This window comes from Camelus ferus, chromosome 3, assembly GCF_009834535.1.
Source record: "Camelus ferus isolate YT-003-E chromosome 3, BCGSAC_Cfer_1.0, whole genome shotgun sequence".
Classification (NCBI taxonomy): Eukaryota; Metazoa; Chordata; class Mammalia; order Artiodactyla; family Camelidae; genus Camelus; species Camelus ferus.
The window spans coordinates 27,325,246-27,350,132 of NC_045698.1; the positions used below are offsets into that span (position 1 = coordinate 27,325,246).

A 24,887-nucleotide genomic window follows, 5' to 3' on the forward strand; every position below is an offset into this window, starting at 1 on the left:
AGACTGCTGTTCAGGTGATATTTATAAAACGTAAGTCAGAAAACCTCACTGCTCTGCTCAGGCTCTTTCAGTGCTTCCCGTTTCACTTAGGATAAGAGCCACGGCCTCTGTCGTGACCTGCAGGGTCCTGCACGAGCTGAGTGTTTTCCACTATCCTTCTCTTGTTCATCTACTCCAGCCCAGGCTCCCTGCTTCCGGGTCCTTGAACGTTCTGGAATGGTCTTCCTCCAGATATCTGCATACCTAACTCCTTCACTTCCTTGAGTCTTTGCTCAAGCATAACTTCCCATAAAGGGAGCTACCCCCACCTCTCTCTTTAGAAGTTGCAACATGCTGTCCCCAGCTCACCCTCAAACGACACCACCTAACCCTGCTCTGTTTTCTCCCAGAGCCCTTGATAGTTCCTAACATACTATATCCTTTATCTGTTTATTATTTTTATTCCTTGTGCCTCTCACCCCCTGTTTTATGTGGGCAACCATCTTTATTTTGTTCTCTGATATTCCCTGAATTCTTACTAGAAAGACACAAAGTAGGGGATGATTACTATTAATTATTGCATGAATTAAAAAAACCTATTAGATCTTGACCCGAGTGTGGCCAGTGATTTGCGGTGGGGGATGGAGGAGCCACGTTTGCAGGATGCAGAGGGAGCACCTGGGAACACCCATGTGTGAGTTTGGAAGGCTGGTAGTATGAGGAAAAACACAGAAACACTCATCTTTCACAATTTTACCTAAAGATCATCCCATAAATTTCCCTCTCACATGAAATATAAATTTGTAAGTCTGAATATCAAGACCCATTTTACTTTCATTTCCTCTTTGTGTTTTATCTAGCTTCCCCTACTTGGGCAAAAGTTTCCAACCCACATATTTCTTCATTTCGGATTTTCCTTGAGCTCTCTGATGGGAGCTTGAATGTCTTTCACTATACATCACATTTTTACTTTTTGGGGAAAAAAAATGTTATAGATGTCCCTTAGCTTTCATTCTCTGTGTTCTCCCCATCTGACAATTAACTTTCAGATACTCCAACTCTAGCTTATCTAGGCAATGTAACATTTAAGATTCTGGTTTCTTTCCACCTTTTTTGTTTGGAGAGTGTGCATTTTGAGGAGTTGGTGACTCTAAGATGAATCAGACCTTCTAATTAGGAGTTCTCAATAAAAAGGAAATAGGAATGAAGTAAAGTTTACTACAGTTGGTGGCTTTTACTAATTTCTTATGAAAACAATATTACAAGTAAGAATTTGAGCTTGGCTGGTTAGCAGGCCCTTTTCAACTTTCCTGCAAAGGTGGGAAACTGACCAACATCCATACGATGTTCGGTCCAGGTTATAGGACTGTTTTTGAAATGCTTTCTTCCTGCTAAATTTTTAGCCCTCGCTTTATCACAATGGATTCTAAGGGAAGAGGTTTACAGGAAAGAGTTAACAGAGCAGGCCTGAAGCTGCTCTTTTTAAAAGAATCTGCTATCAAGATTGGCTGTCAGCTTGTATCTGGGAACTCAGCTCCTAAAGCATTCCCTGAATGGATAGGAAAAGTTGCCTAATGATGAGTCCTTTGCTGTGCTTGGACTGTACAAACCACGTGACTTATGGTAAATACCCGCGTTCCTTTCAGAAGTCTGGGTATTTTGGTAGTTGCTAGGCAGAAGGTAGGTGTGTAGGTGCCAGATCTCAGCAAAAAGCTGCCTCTAATGGGCTTCCTTCGGATGCAACATTATACATGTATTGCATTTTTGTAGCTGGAGGAAGGAGCAGTCTGACTTTGTCTACTCCCAGGTTCAGAAGAAGAGTGTGACTGCGGTAAATCTTAGCCACGAGTACCACCATACATTGAGACCCATGTGTCCATTGAGTGGATCATTAAACATCTGGGTGGTCTAGAGGGCTCCCCAGATAGTAGGACTCGTGCCAAATACTCCTCCTCTCCATTTCTTCAATCAAATAGTTACTAGTCTTTATATCTTATGAGTGATCAGGAACTCATGCTCAAGGTATTTATTGAAATTTCTCTCTAGAATTAGACAGGATTCTGAAGCCTCCTGGGAGCTAGTAGCTGGGATAGAGTCATGTGATAAAGTTCCAAAGTACTAAGGTTAAAATCTAATGGGTCAAATTCATCAGAATAGGAAAAAAATTAGGAAAAAGACACACGATTTAATACATATGAAAGGAAAGTAATTTACACAGAAATCAAGTGTATATAGAAACAAATGACACAAATATTTATTCGGCACTTATGTGTTTGTAGGCAGATGGCTTACACCTGTATTTGGTAACTGGATGTCATAAACTCAAATGCCTGGAAAGGCATGCGGTTAAGATAAATGCACAATGCAGGTTTTATATAAGATAGTAGCCACTAAGCTGCTCTAACACCTTCTAGTTAGTTGGAGTTATGCCTTTAATCCACGCTCCTCCTCCCAAAAAAGCATAATAAAGTGAAGCATAGTGGTAGCTATCCATGTCAAGTTGTTTTCAACCCCTAGTCTAAATTGTAATCAACAGCATCAAAGGAAAGCTGTCAATCAGATATTGACATTAATAGATTCTATTATATGGATTATGGATATTAAGTACTTTAAATGTAACGAACATCCATCTGGTAGGGGACTGAAGTGAAGGAAAAAGAAACTGTAGCTCAATATTTTGGGGATCCTACTTATTTGTGGTCAAGGAGAATCACGCAAAGCAACAGAGGGAAGACCTACTGTGATCTGTAAGGAGGTATGTTTGTCTGAATATTTCTTTTTGAAACAACATTTCATTCCATTCCAACCTCTGCTTGCTTTTTCCTCAAGCACCTATTCTGGTAAGTCATGGATAAAGAGCCCATATATAATAGCCCATACAGTTTTGACATTTCTAAAAAGTACAATCAAAGAAAAATGAGAGTGGGCTTGAATAAGTGTTTCATAGTTTTTAAATATACAGCCAAAAATCTGAAGATTCAGAGAAAACCTGCATTTTTTACTTAAAGGAGGTTATTTAGCAGAGTGGTTAAAAGCACGCATTTACTTTGGATTCAGACTGACAATTGGCTCACCTTTGCAATATACATTCTGTGTGATCTTGGAGAAGTTACTTAGCCTCTGTGAAGTTTGTAAAGTTCCATTTACTCATCTGTGAAACGATGACAACAGTCTCCAGTCCATAAGGCTATAGTGATTACTTATGTGAAGTGCCTAGAACATCATAGGTGGTCAGTAAAATATGGTGGTGGTAGTGGTGTTGGTGATGATAATGGTGGTGGTGATGGTGATGATGACAGTGATGATGATATTGGTGGTAGTGATAATGGTGATGATGATAACGGTGTTGTTGTTGGTGCTGGTGATAATGATGACATGATGGTGAAGGAGACGGTGGTGCTGACCTGAAGAATGCTTCAGAACTTCTAAACAGGCATTGGAAATTGTCTTCAAATGAACTCTTATGGAGAAAACCACCATTAAAAACAAATAAATAACAGTTGCTCAAGGGTATGGAGGTGTGAGAGCAGCCTGCTCCATCCTTCCTTCTCCCTGCCAACCGCCCCCCTTGTGGCTCCATCAGTTTACCATGGAACCCTCTGCATTCAGCCAAGCATAGTTTGAAAATCCATGGCAAGAGATTGACAAAGAAATAGCAAGATAATCTTTTGCTTACTTGAGATCTAAGGGAGGTTTAATGTTTCTGGGAGGTAGACTTGGAACTGGTGATTGTGTTGGGTAAGATGCTGGCAATGGTGGTTGGCTGGCCAGATGGGATGGTGGAGGCGGTGGCAGGGACATTGTTGAGTAAGATGTTTGGCCTTTGCTGGTACCTAAGAAGCAAAGCAAAAAATATTGTGAATTAAGACTAATCTTCAAAATACAAGAACTGGCTATTCCAAGAATGCAGAAATGAGGATTTTAAATACAAACATGTAGGAAATGCATTCTAAATTGAATTAATGCTTTAAGGAGTTTAATACTATTTGAGTATTATGGACATGGCATTTTAAATGTTCCATTTCCTCCCCCACCCAGTTAATGAGCTATAATTGATAAATAAAATTGTAAGACATTTTAAGAATATAATGTGATGATTTGATATACATACAAAAGATTCCCCCACCAAGTTAATTAACACTCTATCGCCTCACATATTTACCTTTTTTTGGGGGTGGGGATAGTGAGAACATTTAAGTTCCACTCTTTTAGCAGACTCCAATTAAACAATAGAGAACTGTAGTCACCAAGGTTTACTTTTTAGTTCCTCAGATTTTATACATCTTACAATTAAAGTTTCTACCCTTGACTAACCACCTCTCCCTTTTTTTTTTTCCCATCACCCCAGCCCCTGGCAACCACTTCTCTACTCCATTTCCTGTTGCTTTTTCTCTATTTATACAGTATAGGAAAAGCTTTCTAATTTCTTTTATTTATTTATTTATTTATTTATTTATTTATTTATTTATTTATTTATTTATTCATTCATTCATTCATTCATTCATTCATTCATTCATTTAACATTTTTATTGAGTTATAATCATTTTACAATACTGTGTCAAATTCCAGTGTAGAGCACAATTTTTCAGTTATACATGAACATATATATATTCATTGTCACATTTTTTTTTCACTGTGAGCTACCACAAGATCTTGTATATATTTCCCTGTGCTATACAGTATAATCTTGTTTATCTATTCTACATTTTGAAATCCCAATCTGTCCCTTTCTGATTCCTTTTAGATATTTCTGCCTCTTTCCAAAGTTTTTTGCTTATGGTAATTACTAAAAATATTACCCTCTCTTCATGCTCTCTCCTCACTATCACAGTCCTCTTGGAGTTTTAAAAACTGCTTAGTCCTTGCACACTTGACTTGTAACCTTCCTTGCCAGGCACAGTTCTCACAGGAATAAATCATTTTCTCTTTTGGCAGCTGTTTTTGGGGGCTTAAGATAGGGAGAATTAGTTCCCTTGTGAATCTGATAAATAAAAATTTCCAATTGATAACGGTTATGTTAGAAATATTTTGTCCAGTTCATTTTTGTCATAAAGTTAAATTTTTTTTCTGATATATAGGACTTACTCCTTTTTCTCTAATTCAGTTAATAAATTCTTTTATGTATAATTTCTATCATTAGACTTATGTTTAGGAAAGCCTTCCCTACCCTGAGAACACACATAATTATTAACCTTATATTTCCTCCTACTTCTCTTTGGATTCATTTTTTCACATTTAACTTTGTAAAACTATCAGTAATTTCTTTTAGAATTAGGTGTGGGATCAGGATCTTTTTTTTTTTTTTTTAACGTGGGTACTGGGAATTGAACCCAGGACCTTGTGCGTGCTAAGCAGAGGCTTTACCATTGAGCTATTTCCCTCCCCCCGGGATTTATTTTTATGGAGTTTTTGTTGTTGTTGTTCTTAAATCATTTATCAATGTCCCAGCACCATTTGCCTAATAAGCTATTATTACTTACTTTGTTTATTATAGAATAAACATTAAAAATTCTAGTGAATTCGACAGGAGAAAATGACATCTTGTTATTTTAATTTATATGGTTTGTGTTATTTTAATTCAATACGGTTTGATAGATTCAGAAGTGATATGAAAGCTGTACACAGAGAATAAGCCACTGTAAATGGATATTTATAAACCGTTGCCCAAACAGAAGAAGAACTGTCTACTAGTCATTTGTGACTTATCTTTTCATGGAAAAGGTTTTGACAGTCAGGAGGCATCGCCACAGGAGAGTGATGTAAGGCCTGAAGGTGAGAAATTAGATGTAGGTTTGGGGAATGATGAACTGGAAACTCTGAAAACCGACCTATCCTGAAACCCATGTGCTACCGTTTCATCTTGACGCAGGCTTACGAGACTTCCTCACGGGGCATCTGTGGTGTGCCCCTGCTCCTCTGCCTGCCTGACATCTGCTCCCCTCCCCTGCTGAAATAACTCAAGCTGCCCAGAAAGCGATGTGACTGCTCTTCCACTGAGTCTGGGTCTCCAAGGAGGCCTCCTGGAACTCTGGCAGCCACCCCCAGCGGGCTTACCTGACGGTGCACCAAAACCAGAGGGAAGCAGGGCTGGGAGATGGAGAGGGATTGCTGGATTTTTTAAAAAATTATTATCATCTTTGGAAAACTGTCAAGAGATAATTTAACAGGCTTCATGAGACACTCAACTCTGTAAGTGTCTTGCTCCTCACTAAGCCTGGGAGAACAAGTGCTGAAGTCTTCCTACGTTGCAGTCGTGTTTAGCAGTGGAATATTTTGCTTTGCAAAATCCGTGGTTACCTTCAAATACAACAAGGACTATATTTGCATGTATACAAAATAAGTCTAAAGAAAAGCATCTTTGTTTTTCAGGGAGCAAAAAAAAGTTAAAAAAAGTAAAAAAAAAACTTACTATAATATGATTGGCTCTAAAAACATACTATAATATGATTGGCTCTAAGTTCTTACTGTGGACTCTATAAAATATACCAAAATATAATTACTAATACTGGAATTCTCAAAAGCAAAAATCTAGTCTGATGTGATGGAAAGAATGAGATGGATTTTTAATTATAGTAAAGCAAATAAAGAAGAAACAGAAACAATAAACTTACAGGAATTTTCTGAGATTAATGACAATAACATTAATAAATCACTGACTTTTTGCCAGGCACCATTTTAGGCAGTTTGCATATGTAATTTTATTTAATTTTTCAAAACACCCCTTTGGGGTATATGTTATTATCTAGTTCCATTTGATAGTTAAAAAACTACCCAAGGTCAGAGAGTCAGTAAGCAATAGAAGTAGAATTCAAACTTAGCCAGAATTTGAACCTTAGACGATTTAAGAGGTTTGCACCCTTTCTGCTATGTTCTGCTCATGTTTTCAAGGTCGTGAAATTGAAATTATTGGTCAAATGGACATATTAACACATTTCCATAAGTTCAGGTTTTTAAACTGGTATCTTTCCTCTTAGTGCAATTTTGAACAACTATTTTCAGTTTCATTAGGACACGACTTGTTCTGGAGACTGTTAAGTAATCTGTAAAGGATTCAGATATATCGATGCTTTGGATATATGCTTCAGAATTTGATTTTGAAACCAGACAGCAGGAAAGTAGACAGACATTCAGCAGCTGGTGGAAAATAGGCCTCCAAAGATTAATGACTGATGTAGGAAGGAAAAAAAAAAAGTCTTGTGAATTGGAATTGAGGATTATGAAATCGAATCATGAAAGGACATAAAAGATACGAAATAAATAAAATAAAGGGAAATAACAAGTTTAGAATTTAGGTGGCATTAAAATTAGTAATGTGAAATTTGAGACTTAACACCCAAAATTCTAATCTACATATATATGGATCTTGTCTCCCAAATCTCAGAGGGCATTGCCTTGGTAGTCTCTGGCTTTAAAATACTGGAATTGAAAAGACCATCTGGAATTTCTTCTACGAAGAATGACAGGATTGTGCAGGAATACGGGCCTCATAGCAGCAGGCAGAGCTAGTCTCCTGGACAGTACAGGACATGGCGGTGACCGTGAGCTAACCAGGTGAATTCGCTTCCCATTCTCTTCCCAAGTCAGGTTCAGGAACTGTGTTCCTGGGCCTTTTAATAGGAGCTCAAGGTTTCAAGAAGGAGATACTGGGCATTTTGCCAAAAAGCCAAAAGGGAGCTTGACTTAGGCCTAGCTGTAACACTTGAATGTCTACAAGAGATGGAATAATTTTGATAAGAAAATTCTTAACCATGATTTTTAACTGTGACTAGGGCAAAAACAAGAAAGCATTGACTGTACTCTGGTTAGGGAACGTGCTGGCTAGAGAAAAACTGGGGAGAGTTGGGAATGAAGGAGAGAGAAACTGCAAAACCTTCTAGAACACGGAAACTGCTCTCAGGAATCTGGGACGTTAACAACCTCTGATTCAGACGTTTTCTCTCTTTACTTTTGGAAGCTCAGAGGAGGCCTTGCACAAGTCACGTGCTTCTGCTCAGGCACGCCTGGATGGACGGAACACCAGGGCCATTTTTCCAGAAGGAAACAACCAGGAGGGACCTCTGTGAGTAATTTGTGAGTCAGTGGTGCCCAGGGGTTGTCTGGCCCTGCCCTAAGGATGGCTTCAGGTTCACTGAAACACAGGCTACCCGCAATGGTGACATTACGTCAGGATCTAAAGCTATCAATGGAAAAATGAAACTGAGGAGGAAGGAAAGAAGGGATGGGGGAAAATGGGAGGGGATGATTAACAAAGAAACACGGTGGTGTGGTCGTGCACTCATGTTCTAGAAAATGGAAATTGTATTATGTCACAAACTTTGCACTTCAGTTTTTTTTTTTTTTTTTGCCGAATACTGGTTCTAGATATTATCACAACACTCTTGTAACACAAAGATCTATGAGGACTCAGGAATTCTACCCACATAGTTTCTGACCTGTATGACCTTTGACTAAGAAGGTACTTATAACCTTCATGTCCCAAGGGGGCCAAGGAAAATCTAGAGTTGTGGTTCTCAGTTGCCTTTTTAATCTATGGATTCCTGTATGAAACCAAAGACATTCATTTTGCCCCAACTGCCATAAAACTCTGACTCTAGACCAGGCATTTCTAATTCTGCTTTTGTTGGGAAGTCTTATAATTGGGCCAGACATTAGAAAACTTTGGTTTTACCACCAGCTCTATCACCGAAGAGCTCTTTGTCTTTGGCAAGTCATTTAACTTCCACATGATTTGGTTTTTCCATCTGTCAAATGTCAACTACTCCACATGGGTTTAAGGATTAGATGAGCTGATATGTATGAAAGCACTTGAAAAGCCTGAGGCATCGAATAAACACAACAAGGTGATCACACAAGGATGAGGGGCTGCCACAAATAAAATCATGACTAAGTTATCCTGACTTGCAATATTTTGAAATCATTTATATAAGGTCATCATTTATTTATTTGAGAATTATTACGTGCCTGCCCCAGGATTTAGCCATTGAGACGGTAACTCAGAACGCAGACTTGTCTTTTCTCTGGCCTGGGTAGTCATATAGCTATTGCCCATTTGAACAGGAAGAAAAGCTCTAGCAACTGTATGGCATTTCCAGAGTCGGGACTGGTGAGCTGTGCCCTAAGTAAGTGTAAATGATCTAAGTGCACACTTGAAGGAACCCTTGCAGTTGCCTGCCCACGCACAGTCATTTATACTTAACTAGACAGGGGCTTTCTCAGGACAGAGTCTCACTGAGGTCCTATCACATTTACCATAATGATTGTTTCAAAGCTGCCCACATTCCCGGACCCTACTCATGCCTTCCTCATTCACCACAGATAAACCAACCTTTTATCTTACTAAGAACATGCAGAATACTCCTCCTGACCGCCCCACTTACCCTCTGTTCTAACTTACAGCCTCCTTACATCTTGCTTCCTTCATTTCCTTTGCCCGTGATGCTCTGGAAAAACATCCTTCTTACCAATACTAACTGCCATTCTTATTATTCAATTACTAACTAGTTAGTAATTGCTTTGTTAATTACTAACTCCTTCACTTGCACCAAGTAAGAAACATTCACTAAGTGTTTACTATGTGCTCTGGACCATCTATTTCATCCTTTAAGATGCACTTCCCATTGTAAATGTGGTTTGATTTCCTCTAAAGAAATTCAACAATATCCTTTCTTACCCTTGTCCCCCACTCCAGTTACCAGCTGCTTTTCCCTCTCCCCTTCACAGCCACACTTCTTGGAACACACGCCTATATTTGCCACTTCTATATCTTTATTGTGCTTGGGTGGCTTCAAGTCAGAGTGAAGAATGAAAAGTTCTAGGATAGTCAGGCTTGGGTTTGAGTTCAGAATTGCCCACTCATGTTAATCTTCAATTATTTATTACTCAAGTAGGGGCTTTGGGTAAGTTGCATGACTTCTCCAAGTCTTCATTTTCTCATCTGTGAAACGGTCATACACACCCACCTTACAGAAGCACCTGACACACTGTAGCTCTTAATAAATGTTCTTGTTCTTAGCTATTACTTGATCTGGCTGCATCATTGATACATGGCAGTCTACTCACCCCAAATGTAAAAACTAAAACTTTTTCCCCGAATTAGTTATGTCTCATCCTGTTTCTGCTGGATATCTTAGAATGGACTAAGAATCAGGAAGTTTAATTTTAAATCGTTAAATTCATCCCATTAGGTACCAAACAAACATTACTTTCACTTTCTTGATTCCCAAATAACACCAGAAGCAATTTTTCAACATGGGAAGTGGATGGTTTGGTGGAAAGAATACTTGTGCTGGAATCATTCAGACGTGGGCTTGACCACCAATCTCCATCAGTACTAGCTATAGGACACTGGGTAGTTTATTTTGCTTCTCTAGGTTTTATATTCCCTGCCTGTTAAAAGGGGACTATTGCTTCCTAACTTGCAGGGTGACTATGAGAATATCACTCATATGTGGAATCTAAAAAAAAAGAAAAGAAAAAAAGAGTACACTTATGAATTCATCTACAAAATAGAAACAGACTCGCAGATTTAGTAAACAATCTTATGGTTACTGGGGAAAGGGGGTGGGAAGAGATAAACTTGGCAGTTTGAGATTTACAAATGTTAGCCACTATATACAAAAATAGATTTTAAAAAGTTTCTGCTGTATAGCACAGGGAACTATGTTCAGTATCTTGTAATAACCTTCAATGAAAAAGAATATGGAAACGAATATATGTATGTATATGCATGACTGGGACATTGTGCTGTACGCCAGAAACTGACACATTGTAACTGATAGTACTTCAGTTAAGAAGAAAAGAAAAGAAATAATATGTGTACGTACCTAGTACACCATAGGTGCCCTACTTATCGACGATCCTAGAACCTAGAACCGTTGTGTTCTGCATGGGACAGGCTCTTATTAAACCTCTGAGGGCATGTTTATTTCTTTCTGTGCAGAGAGTCTGGCATAATCATCCTCTACTATGGTTTCTTAAAAAAGTTTTCTAAACTGCCCCTTGTGCCTGAAACAACATGCTAATTGCCGGACATGTGACCATTCTGCAGAAAGCCAGCTTCTGAAAAGCCATCTGCCCTTTGAAGTGTCCTGTCCCTATTCTCCTTGTCCTCAGGCTTGACACCCATCAACCAACGCTGCTCAGAGAGCACTCTTTCATTTGTACACAGGGCACTCACATGCAGCTTCTTACACTAACTTTCTGTTCTTCAAAATTCCCATAAATTACTCTGCCATTTATTTATTTATTTTCTTCCTAGGTGAACAGTAAGCTGCTGAGGGCAGGTCTGCACGGTCAGCATCTGTTTGCCCACAACACTTGGCATCTATCACAGGTAGCAGGGCATCTCCTGCCTTACTGATTTGGATTTTCTTTTTCCCTTACTCTTTTCCCTTTAGGGAAAAAAGCTGATTGAAAATAGTTTATTGCAAAATAAATATATACAGTAAAACATATTTTAAATGATAAGAGGGAATACTGAAAAGAAAATCTCACATCTGGATCCCATCTCCCCACTCCCATCCCCAAAGACAACTGTTACCAGTCTTTCAGGAAACAGTCCATGCACTTTTTTTTTTTACAGAAATGGGACCGTGATACATACGTTATTCTGTACTTTGCTTTCCTGACGTTTTATTTTTAGCTTTTGAAAAATCTCACTCCCTCTCTCTTGCCATTTATATAGTGTGCTGTAGTGTTTCCCAGCAATTTTAAAAAGAGCTTGTTCTATATTGGCACAAATAGGGCAATGAGGTTTTTTTTTTTTTTCCATAGCTGTGGAGTTCTCCATTGCATGGGTTTACCATAATTTATTTGATCCATCTCATTGCTGATGGAACTTTAGGTTATTTAAAAAAAGATAACTTTGTCAAGACACAAATTTACAGAAATATACTGGTTTAAAGCACACAATTCAATGGCATTGGTATATTTACAGTTGTGCAATCATCACCAAAATCTAATTTTAGAACATATGAATCACCACAAAAATAAACCCTGTACCTACTCACCTCCTTATCCCCTGCCTTAGGCAACCACTGATCTACTTCTGGTCTGTATAGACTTGTCTGTTCTGGACGTTTTGTATTAATAGGATCATACAATATGTGGTCTCTTGTGACTGTTGTTTTAACTTAATTGTTTTTGCAGTTCAATCATGTTGTAGCAGATATCAGTACTTCGTTTTTTTTTTATGGCTGAATTACATTCCACTGTATGGATATCTATTTATCCGTTCATCAGCTGATGGACATTTGAGTTGTTTTCATTTTTTAGCTGTTATAAATAATGCTGACATGAGCATTCATATACGTCTTTGTGTGTATATGTTTTCATTTCTCTTGGATATATGCCCAGAGTAGAATTTCTTGGTAACCTCATGTTTAATCTTTTGAGGAACTCGAGTTTTTTCATTATGTTTTGATATTTTAAATTATTAGACAATTAGAATTATGAAATTATTCTTGTAACCGTGTCTTTGATCATAAATGTAAATACATCTGTAGGATAAATTCTTAAAAAGTAGAGTTGGTAAGTCCAAAAAAGCTGAACATTAAAATATTTTGGTAAATAATGCCATTTGGTGAGATTTTATCAATTCAATACCTGCTTTACCATAACCTCACTATCACTGTGTATTATCACACTGTTTTGATCTTAACAATTCTGATGAATAAAAAAATGATATGACATTTTAACTTGCATTTCTACGTTTATAAGTGAGACTAAGGATCTTTTCATATGTTTATAAGACATTTCATTTGTGTGTATGTGTCTTGTCTCCTTTATAAAGAATGTCAGTGGTACAGCCTTCTGTTTAGTTAAGTTGCTAAAAAAAAAAGAATTTCTCTCTTTTATGACTGGCATTTGACCTAATATAGAATATCATTTACAATATAGCTACATAAGTAGATATTGTCATTTATGTCAAAGTATCTTAAACATTTTCAGAAGATCCTCAGCAGCCTTCAAAGGTAAGGATTTGAAACCTCTGGGTTACAGGCTTAGAAAATCTAGTTTTACAGAATTTTTCCTTGCCTAATTCAAAGCCATCTCTTCTTATCTTCAAAGAATTTGTAAACTCATAGTGGATGGGAAATTTTGAAAACCAATTTAGTTGAAAACAAAGTACTGTAACTATATTAGTAAAAACAAAACAAAACAAAACAAACTCTTCGCTTTGAAAGCAAGCTGCCAAGAAAATGTTGACCAGCTTAGCATAGTCCATCCGTATGGAAAGAAAGTAATACTGAAACAATAGGGTTTGCATAGATAATCAAAGCAGAAATTAAAACGAAGGTGAAGAAGCTGAGATCAAAACAAATACGATGATCAATTAGAGGAAAGTAAGTAAAGAAAGGCTTCGATCACTCAAACTTCCCTGTGTCAGACCTAACTTTAACATTCAATGTCTCTGAATTTTTTTTAATTCTTAAAAATTTCACTTCTCCAATAACTTTTTTGGCTATTCATTTGTTTATACAATTATATAATTATATGTAATTATGAAATGCAAATAGTTTTAAAAAATGTTTTATTTATTTCAATTCATAAAATAGCATGACATTTAAATTAGGCAATAATTTCAGTGAAGACTACTGACTTTTGAATCTTCCTTTTTTTAAAAAAGAATAAGTTTTATATTAAAAGGAAAAAAGCCAGTATATAAGAAAAGTTTTTTGTCAGGTGCTGATAACTTACAGAGTGCCTCTTTCTTGTTCTGAGATAGAGCATATTTGGCCATAAGACAATAAGTGAATTTCTTCTCTACAAATGTTAAAAGCATTGTTTTAAAAGTATACTAAAACTTATATAGGCATAAAGTACGTACTAGAACTCAAGGTTTAGAAAATCCTCATATGAACTGATTTATACGTTGAAGGAATAGTGAATGTTTTGGGAAAATAAATACTTAAAAAAATTAATATAAACCAGAAAAACAACATCTATGCAGATAAGGAGGAAACATTAATGCTGCAGAGACAATATTACAGCCACAGAATATGAACAAATACAGGGACAACTGAAGCAAACGCTCTGAACTCAACAGTCAATGGAAGCCTGGCCGAAGATGCATTTGTGCGCTGTGCTGGGAACTGACTGTGGCGAGCAGGGGACTGACGCCCTGTCTCAATGGGGTGGCACTAACAGGGCTCCAGCCTATTGTAAATATGTGAAAAACAAGTCTAGACTTTTCTATGAAATCTCCCAATTTTTGAATATTGGCAACTAAGTAAATAAAACAAATAGAGCTTCCCTGCAGCACTTGGACAGAGCAGGCGTCCCGGCGAGACTTCAGAGGAAGAAGTGCTGGAGAGGCAAAGGGAGCCAACCCAGGGCAACTGTAAGAAACACAACTGGGGAGACAGAAGGGTGCAAATAGAAGGTTCAGTTCAATTAATGTTTGCCATTTTTATGACAATGATGAGTCTTGTTGTTGCTATTTTTGGAAGATCACCTAGGGAGAAGAGAGAAGGGTCCCTGAGTTGAGACAGCACAAAAGCATCAGACAATTAGTCAAGACCTAGAGAAGAAAAAGATACAGAAGAAGAGAAGACTCAAAAGAGAAAACATAAAAGCCACAGAGAAGCTCTTACTAGAGCTTGGGGTATGACCTCAGGCAGGTCTTTCCCTCTTACTTCTTTTCTTAAAAAAAAAAAGTATTTTAACTTACATGAATAGTGTATTAAATTTCTGGAAAAAGCTTTACAACAGAAAAAGTAAAATTTCACATGACATCTCACTCCCTGTGCAGAACTTTTCTATGCACTTCCTCACCTATGTATGTATGCGTAGAAATATCTGGTGAAAAATCTCAATGTTGCTGTATGCTGCATGTTGTATTGCAAATACGGACCTAGCTCACTCTTTGTAACTGTGGCAGAGTGTTTTGTGATCAGGATGTTACATGGTTTATTTAGTCTTTTCTCCCTTGACTACTAAGAATGCAGCAACGAACATCCACTTACAAGCATTTCTGTATGTGAGTGACAGTAGTTTTCTAGACGAGGTCTGTACAAATAGGATTGCTCAAATGAAGGCTGCGCACATTTCAGTCACACTGGTTGTGTCCAGGTGTCCTCCAGCGGAGCTGTATCAATGTAGACTCTCTGAAGGCGGGTCTCCTCAGAGCCTCGCTACCTCTGAACATTTTTAATCTTTTTTTTTTTTCAATTTTGTCAACACCATCACTTAACCTTTCTGAGCCTCAGTTTAATCTGTAAAATAACAAAAACCCGACTTTGCAATGTTACGATAATTAGGTTAATTAACAAAAGTGCCTGTCACATGTGCCTCGCCCACAGGAGACAACCCAATCCATGTACCTTCATGCTCTTCTCTTACTATAGATTTCTTAGTGAAGGAAAATTCAATCTAACTAGATGTATTTGTATAATTTTCTTATGGTGTTAAGAAACTTTTGCAATTGGTAGCATGTGTTTAGCTACTGTGTAAATCCATTAAAAAATTCTTTTCTTTATTTGGGAGGATAAGCATTTTCTCATATCTCTATTTCCTAATGTTAATTACCTCTTTATGTCCTTTGCTCATTTGAACTAAGATAACATATTGCCCTCGCCTCAACCTATGAGTAAATCTATTTTTAATTTTTAACCCATATTCATTGTCTATTTTTAATTAAAGTGCTCTAAATGAGGGATATTTCTTTAGACTTTAGTATTGCTGTAGTATGATGCCCTATGTTATAATTCAATTTTCCCACTATGTTCTTTTTTTTCAGTTACTGTGAAACATTGTTTTTATACTCATTGTGACATTATTTGGCCTTCACTCATTCTTTTTCTTAGTCTGAGGCAGATAAAGGTATACCTTAATGATAATGTAAATGTATGCTTCCATTAATTTTTTAAAAAACTTACTAAAATGATAATATAATTTAAAAATTTGTGCAAAAAATGTAAGGATTTCTGAGAATGTCTGCTCAGTCAGGTTTACCAATTGCAAGTAAAGATTTCTTCATCTCATTTATCTCATCTGTGTACTCTGCTTAATGATTTTAACTGGTTAAACAATACTGGTTTTACTATCCCTAAATCTGGTTCATAAGTTTCCTCACTGTATTATACAAATTAAATTAAGATCATATAGTCATTCACATTGTGCATCTTATCTTGTACGAAGTCCAAATATAATAGTAAATTGGTGAAATTAATGTATAATAAATAAAAATTTAACAACCACGCATATTAATTCCTGTTTTGCCTTTTCCTACTCTACATCCAGTACACGGGCAGTTCTTATCAGCGCTACCTCTGAAACATATTCTAAATTCATCTGCTAGTCTCCCTAGCACCTGGTCTATATCATATCAATTCTTACCCAAAAGTCTTCTAACAGTCTTTCAGCTTCATTCTTATTTGCCTATGTTTTTGCTCCACACAGCAGTTAAAGAGAAGCCCCCAAATACTCTTCTTCACAATGGTTCTAATTTCAGTGGCTTCCTACTGCAAGTTCTAAGCTAGGGCCTTCCAGGACCTATGGGATTTGGTCAGTGCCTACCGTTACAACCTCATCTTGAACCAGTCCTCTCTCAGTTACAGTATTCCAGCTAACCTTGTTGTTGCTATTCTTTTTCTTTCTGTTGTCTTTCTTTTTCTTGAACCACATCAATCTGGTTCTTGCCTAAGAAATCTGCTCTAACTGCTTTCTGCCCAGACATTCCTCTCCCATATCATTGTACAGGTGGACCCTCTCATCATTCATGACTCTGCTTAAATTTATCTTCTCAGAGAGGTCTTCCCAGATGATCTCAACTAAAATACCTTCGTCTTGTCTGCCTCCTCCTCAGTCACTCAACTACATCATTGGTTTTTATTTTATCCACAAATTGTATTCACAAAATTTGTTTAGTCATTTACTTGTGTAATATATTCTCCTTCAACTAAGATGTAAGCTATATAAAAGCAAAAACCATATATATCATTCTTATTGCTATATTCTGGGGCATAAACACATAGTAGTCACTTGTTAAATATTTGTTAAATGGATATATGAATAAATAAATGGTCCTCTGCCAGAAGAATACGAAATTTCGAACTCTTTTGGATCTTGCCACTCTTAGAACAACAGCAAAGATTAAACATAATAAGGAATATCCACACTAAGGATTATCATCATTTTTAGTACTCAGTAGTGAAACAATGTTACAGGGCACTGAAAAGAAAGAATGACAGTCAAATACAGGCATAAGTCATATAATTAGCCAAAAGAATAACATTTAATATCAGACTTGGAATTGGAATAAGATGTCATCCAGTAGAAAAATTCACTGGGAGTAAATATAGTTAAATTTTAAATTACTGACTTGATTGAAAGAAAGGAAATCTTTGGCAATAAGAGAGCAGGGCCAGTCTGTCAGTTTAGGACCAAGACTAAGGATTCTGGATAGATAAGAAATGGACTGGTCAAAACGCATCCAGAAAGTTCAGCCAGGAAGGAGACAAGAGTCCAAGATAGCCAGCCAGTGCAGCAGTTCAGTCCAATCCATGCACTTTGGAGTTACTCAGACTGGGAGTCAAATCCCCTTGAAGTTGTATGTAATTGCTGCTCTGGTGCATTGACTGATCATTGGTTGCCATGTGCCTACTTTTAGGTAACAGTTAATCATTATTATATAATTTGTGGACAGTGAAGTAGGATGGTGCTGGTGGCCTTGGAGGAAATCGTACGTGAAATAATGATATTAGATCCAGATAATACGACTTGCTAAATGCAGATTTTGCGAACATAAAAGGTAGTGATACTGGAGTTTTAGCATGATGAACCAGAGGGGCGAGGATAAGAGGCTTGGTAAGACACCATTTTGGGTTTTCCACATGTGCCAGGAATTCATCCAATTCAAATGGACAACATATAATGGACACCAATTCAAAGTTATTGTGAGGAAGTGGGGAGACACAAGAAGCTATGCACACCTAAACTCCCTCAACCTGATTTCTTCTGATATGTTTTGCTAAAACTGTATTACTTACCTTGGTAAACTTTGATATCTACAAATTGTGTCAGAGTGCTCATTTTGACCAAACTTCCAGCGCAATCTTTTGCAGGACTGCATCAAAGGGGCACACTAACTTAGATTGTTGATAACACCTTGTTGAAGGGCTTACTGCTACTTTAGAAGACAAGAATTATATGTAAAGAAACCCCAATTAGTTAGAGAGATCTAATTAGAATGGTATTAACAACATAAGTACAAATTAATTACTTAGTGACCAAAAACTTAGTGCATGATGAGGAAAAAAATCAAGTATGTACAGTAACCATAGAAAAACTTTTAGAGTATCCTTATTTTATCATAGATGAAATATTAATAGATTATATCGTGTAACTGTTTTAAACTTTAAGTAGTCATTGTACTACTCAGGTGTGCAACTTGTTGCCTGAAGTGTACTATTATCACATCCTCTCTCTTCAGTCTTAACACAACTTATTTTTGACCCTCTGTTATATCATATTGGCTACTAGCTGATGTTTTTTGTTTGTACTGCATTTTCTGAGAGTCCCTTCTGGTTATTTCTTTCTACAAGAACCCAACTTTACTTGATTCAACCATAGCTGAGATAAGAGAATCTGGTGACTGTGAAATGAGAGAAGCCTCATTAAGATGGCACCACACAACCCCTTTCATAACCGGGTGGATGTGGAGGTGGCATGTAGGGGTGGAGGGTGATACAGCAATGGAGAAGATCAGGAGATGACTTTAGGGGATGGCGGACTGAAAAGACTGGAGAAAAGAAGATGGAGTGATCAGGAGCAATCTTTAATGTACCATTTATAGAATACTGACCACCAGTTTTCTCTCCAGAAAGGGAACAGGACCAGGCAATGTGGATTCACCAAGAGGGCAGCAGCATACCCTTTGACGACCTACCCTATACCTCTTATGGAGCAAATGGCCCAGGGATTAGAATCTCTGTTCCTAAAGACAATCATAGAATTGTAGGACTAGAAATTCTTGTGAGTTTACTGTTTCTGTGTCTTTCGCATAATTTGACATAAAAAAATCTGTTGATTCTTTATGAAGCCATCTTCCTGCTGCTTCATAGGACTTTGAAACACAGAATGAGAGAATCCCTTAGCCTTAGGGATCACATAGCACAGAATCTCCATTCTGGTCAAAGGCAAGAAATCTGAGGTCCAGATAAGTTTAGCAATTCATGAAGGAACACAAAGCTTAAAATCATGAGATCTTGAGTCCTCTTTTCCTCATTCAAGCCTTATGTTCTTTCTACCATCCCATGAAACCAGATTTCTCTGTGTCTCTGTCTCTCTCTCATTTGTTTTAAAATCCTGAAGAGAAAAAAGCTAAACATCTTCCTTTTGAAAGTTTTTTCAGTATCTCAGTGGTGAAATAACTGAAAATGCACATGTTACTGCCCAAGACAAAAGCAGCAGCTAAGGAGAGACCAGGCAGAACAGAGAATCAACAGGCAAAATCGACTAAAGACAAGCACAAGCTGGAGAACCCTTCCCCTCCACCAGGTACAGCTCTCCCAGTTGTTTCTGTGAAAAGGAGGACCTTAATATTTCCCCAGAGTCACAGGTGTATGTTTGCTTGCTCATACATGTGTGTGGATGTGTGCATGTGCGTGCTGAGATGATTCTGGATGTGAGCAAGACTGATAACTAAGTTCTGGGAAGGAGGGGGATTGCTGATAGGCAGATCTGTGAGCTAGGGGTAGGGAGAGGAGGTGTGGGGTGGCAAGACAGAGCAGAGTGGAGATTAACCCAGGCAGACTCTATGCTGGCTGCTGAGCCTTCTTTATGGAGAATCTAAGAAAATATCAAAGAAGGGACCCAGCTTGTGGGAGAAGGGAGTATGTCAACAGCAGTGGGATTAGACTGGGTTTGGAGAAGACCCCAGTTCATTGATGCCCCTGATAAACACAGTGAGCTGGGTTGGACTGAGGTGAAATGGTTCTGAGATGCGAATGGCTCACATGGGCTGGAGTGTGTGTATCTGATGGTTGGAACTTCTTGGGAGGCTTCTTTTGACCTCACTGGGCAAAACCCCTGCTTTTTTTGGAGATGCAAAGAGAAGAATGACAAAAGTTACTGTGCAAGTCTGTGGGATTGCCACTCTAGAATTTAATGATGAGCTCAACCATTAGTATGCCTTTTACATACAGGTTTCCTGCTGTGTAGGATGTTTCTAAGAGTTTTTAAACTTCAGGCTCAGACTGCCCAGTGATCTTGTTGGCCACTCCTTTAGGGGGCTGGGCAGAAAGGAACCTCAGGATGCATCTGCTCAGTGTCCAAATGGGGGTGGGCAGTACCAGCTTCCAAGGAAGCATTTGGAATCGGAGATGGAGTTGGGGGAGGAGGGACTGGCTTTGGCTGTTCCAATGGCTCGTGAGTGCTACTGGTTTTTCAGTGGCTAGACGTCAAGGAGGCTAAAATTCCAGAACTAGACAAGACAGTTCCACTTGAGGAGGAATAGTGTGTCCCAGACTGCTGATGGCTTTCCAGAAAACTGAAGAACTCATTTTATATGTGCGATCCAGAGTATAAAGTGCTTCAGAGGCAGGTGCAGAGCACAGATCGGCCCCCTGTCAATCCAGCAATGCAGCATCCCTTCCTCCCAGCTCATTCTGTTGCTCCCTAGTGCCCTCCTGACAGTTGTTCTCGTGTATTCGGAGAATCCCAAGTCATTTTTTAATTGAAATTTAGTTTACAATGTTGTGTTAGTTTCTGGTGTACAGCATAGTGATTCAGTTTTATATATATATATATATATAATTTTTCATACTCTTTTTCATTATAGGCAAGTCATTTTTATACCCACCTAACAAAGGCATGATCAGAAGGGCACACTCCTGCTGCTATACTCAACACCATCAGCAAGAGCAAATCTGTACTTTTAAACAACTGAACATACAATAACTCACAACTCTGGATGATCATATGATAGGTCTTCATTTGACATCAATGATCAGGAGTGGCTTTACTTTTAAAGTGCCAGTATCTGAAAAGATAAACTCTGTTTATCTTTCAAGAGAGCCATATAATGGTGGGAAGAGAAAAAGTTGAGAAACTTCATCGAGTTTTTCAGAAATGAGGCTTTTCGCTAAAGTTAAAAGTGAAATAAAAATAGCGACACAACTTCCTGGTTTTCTGATTCAAGTCGTTTCGTGCTCTAGTCACTTGGTTTGCCTTCCCAAGCCCACTTTAATTGAGATGGTGTAGGCAGTGAAAAGTGCACCAGTAAAACCACGATGAAGTTTCACCTTGAGAGACAGGAGCAAAAACAGGAAGGTAAGAGGTCAGCCCAATTTCCAGAGACTGGGTGGTTCCAATTTCAATTAGGCATCATGCACCCATGGAAGGAAGGTAGGTATCCTAATTCTCATATATACAGTATTTCTGACTTTGAAAAGTGTGGCCCCTGTCTCAGGAACTTTTGTTCTGGCAACACTGGAACATCACTTTTTGACAGCTGTCATTATTTCCAGTCATTCATGGCCCACACTTACTATTTCAGTCATCCTGAATTTGGAAACATGACCCAGGAGCCTTCAGGCTGGAGCCTAGACACCTACCTGTCTGGTTTCCTGAGAGCTGTGGCTAACCCCCCAAGTTTACTGTTTTTATTGCCACCCTCTTACTCCCATGCCCCTGCTATCCACACAGATCTGCTTTTCCTTGCAGAATTAACAACCAGAAGGGGTCTGTGACCTACCCATCCTTTAATTTCACAGATCTCTAGAGCTGGAATGTACCTCAGGGCCGATCCAGGTCAACCCTCCCATTTTGCGAATGAGAAGGGGGGGTGTCAAAGAAAATGACTTGTCCAAGATCACCCAAGGTTAACATAATCAGGCCCAGTATAGAACTTAAACCCATCTACACCGTTAATAACTGCAGCTTGATTACAGTCACTACGACTTACGGTGCTGAAACTGCTGGCTGTCATAGAATTAGGGAATCATTTAGAATGCAAAACTACTTTTTTCCAGTAAATTTTTCAAACTTTGCAACTGCTTTCCTTCCAACTTTTGAAGCTCAAATTTTATATTTAAAAAAAGAGTGTCACCAAAATCCCCAATGCTCTTCATTGCCTCCCTCCTGTCCTTAAGGGGGTGTGTGTGTGTGTGTGTGTGTGCACACGCTCTCTGAGGTAAGGCGTCTAACAGCTCTGGCTCTGAACAACAAAGTTGCTGAAGCTCTTAGAAGCTGCAAGAATACCCACTTCCTACTTTACTAGTGACATATTTTTGCAGAGTTGTTTTCGCTCAGCTTCCCCATCTCAAGCAAATTAAGATTTAGAACAATGACTTCAAATTCCCTTTTATGCAGTTTCAGCTTCAAATTTCCTAGCAAACACAAACTATTTTCACCAGTGAATTTGAACTGTAAATGTTGTGTCACTCTGCACTTATCTCATGCAGCATTTCCTTCAAAGTTAGTTCCTGGGAACATTGGTCCTACTCAGCTCTTTTGAGAGAGAGAGAGGGAAAAAAAGAGATCTGTGGTCAAATATGATTTGGAAATGGCTGCAAACTATACCTTCCTTTTGATATTCATGATGCTCAGTAGTGTATTGGACTTTACAATAAAAAACTCATTTAACTTTGCTTAACCCAGGATTTTCCAAACATATTCGAATTACTTTTCCTCTATAACGTTTATTACATCCTGCAGAACTCTCCAGAAGACCGGCAATTCTGAGATAACAACTGACTTTCTGGTGTGTCTCAGTGTTCCAACACTGTATGGGAATGAATTTTTTTTAGGGCTCAAATATCAGAATGCAAATTCAAACTCTGTGGTCAAAAGGCTCAGGTTCAATTCTGGTTACACTTCTTACTAGCTGCATATCTTTAAGTAAATTACCTAATCTCTGAAGCTCAGGGTCTTCACTGCAAAATAGGGAGAATGAGAACCAGACTGTGATATAATGTAGGGAGAAGAGAAAAAAAATACTGGTAAAACACCCAAATAAAGTAAAAGAACGTGAGCAATACTCAGGTTTTTGAATGGCACTAAGATTCAAAAAAAAAAAAAAAAATACAGAAGGCCTGTCTTCATGTTTCTGATAACAACTGAGGCTAATTTTTTTGAATATTTAAAGAAATATCACCTGGGAATTTATCATTGGGTATAACAAGACAGATTCGTTTTTCCCCCAAATCTTTTAACAGTGCAATAGTTTTCTAATAAGTACCAGATAATTTTCTCCAAATCCTAGGAAATTCCTTATTTTAGGAAAAATGTCATCTTGTGGGACACACAGAAAATTTATGAAGTTTTAAAATCTTCCTAGTCCTGACTCCTAGTGGATTGGGACACAGAAGTGTGTAAGTTGTTGCCCACGAAGATGTAGGCTAAACGCCTGTTTCCACACTGGTTACCGAGAGTCCTTTCTATGTGCCAAGCGCTATTCTAAAAGCTCTGTTTATGGAGATGTTCCTGTAATTCCTCAGAAGCCTTAGGAGGTAGGTAGCATTATTGTCCTCATTTGTAGGGGAGGAAACACGCAAGTTATTAACGTGCCCAAAGTCAGACAGCTACTGGGGACTCACACCCACACAGCCTGGCTCACAGCCTGTATGTCTGACAGCCATGCGTCACTCCCTGTGGTGTGACTGGATGGCAGTACTGGTTTAGACTATTGTATGGGAAGCAAGAGACACGGGGAAGAGTAGGAGAAAAGAAAAGAAAGATGAGATCTTCTCCATTTCTAGGGGACGGAAGACAGTGTGTAGGGTTTCTCTTTTCAGTACTTTTTCGTACTTCCCACACCTCGCCACATGCCCACTGATACTCTGAGTTACAGAAAAGTGCACTTTAGTGCACCCCCAAGTTCTCACTTCTCTCCAGATATCTGCACGTGCTCTGTCTCCCCTTAGCCCCTCTCTTCTTCCCTCACTGACTTGATTGATACTTTTCTGGGGGCCCTGCTTAGGTATCAATTCCAATAGGAAGCTCCTCTTCCAATTCTCCAGGAGTATTTAAGTCCCACAGCACCCAGCAGCCTGCACTCTCCTTTCCTTGGCATTTATCAGCGGGTAGGATAAGTGCCCGTTGACATGACCATGGCTCCTAGTACAAGACCAGCTCCAGGAGAACAGAGGTGCATCTCTCTCGTCTCCTTCGGACCCCTAGGGTCTAGCGCAGTATCTAGCAGGTGCTCAGTGCTAAGTAACTATTTGTTGCTGTCCACAACTGTACCATTAATGGTTAACCATGTCCAGAATAATTATCCCTCACCTGCAACTTCCTTCTTCCTTGTATGTAAACAGGAAAATCATATCAGACCCCATCACGCTGATGGAAGAAAGGAGGAGGAGTACGTTTCTACCCAAGCTTTGCCTCCCTTGTCCTGTTCCACTTTCGTGTGTGTCATCATTCCTCCTGCGCCCCCCATCAACACTTAATTCTTAGTCTGACCCTCCCATCCTTAGGTGTGATGAGGTGATCCCTTGCAGCAACACTGTGAAGGGCATGTGCAGGTTGGGTGCTGACGAAGACTCGCGGGGAAGTCCCTTTCGTGACACTGACCAGTCCCAGGAAGACTCTGTGGCCGGAACTCTCACTACCACTCCGGCTATCTGGCCAGGTATCCTGGCCCTCTAGCGGGAGAACTCTTGAGAGCTGGGAGCAGAGATGCTACAGCGACAGATGCTGCTGCTGCTGTCTCCATGGAGTGGCACACGGTGGTAGGTGTTACGCATTGAATGCTGGTCTAGTTAAGACCGAGTGCAGCAGAGGCAGAAGGCAGCTCGGGAGGACACCATCTACTGTCTATCTCTTCTGCCTCTACTCTGATTATGTTATAATTGTATGTAACAAACCCTTTTGCTGAAATTGTCTTAAAAACCAGGCTATATTGTTCTACGTATCCAACTTTGGTAGTTATTTCAACAGTATAAATCTAGGAGATTATGTAA

The 24,887-nt window shown here is 38.7% G+C and overlaps 1 protein-coding gene across 6 annotated transcripts in view; it reads right to left on the reverse strand.

Annotated features, from left to right (window-relative positions):
- Positions 1-24,887, reverse strand: part of FYB1 (FYN binding protein 1) — a 143,044-nt gene that overhangs the window by 41,586 nt on the left and 76,571 nt on the right. For all 6 annotated transcript variants that reach the window (XM_014559677.2, XM_032471327.1, XM_014559675.2 and 3 more), the window contains one exon: positions 3,656-3,812. In XM_014559677.2, coding sequence (XP_014415163.1) covers positions 3,656-3,812 — 157 coding nt within the window. The remainder of the gene's footprint in view (positions 1-3,655; positions 3,813-24,887) is intronic.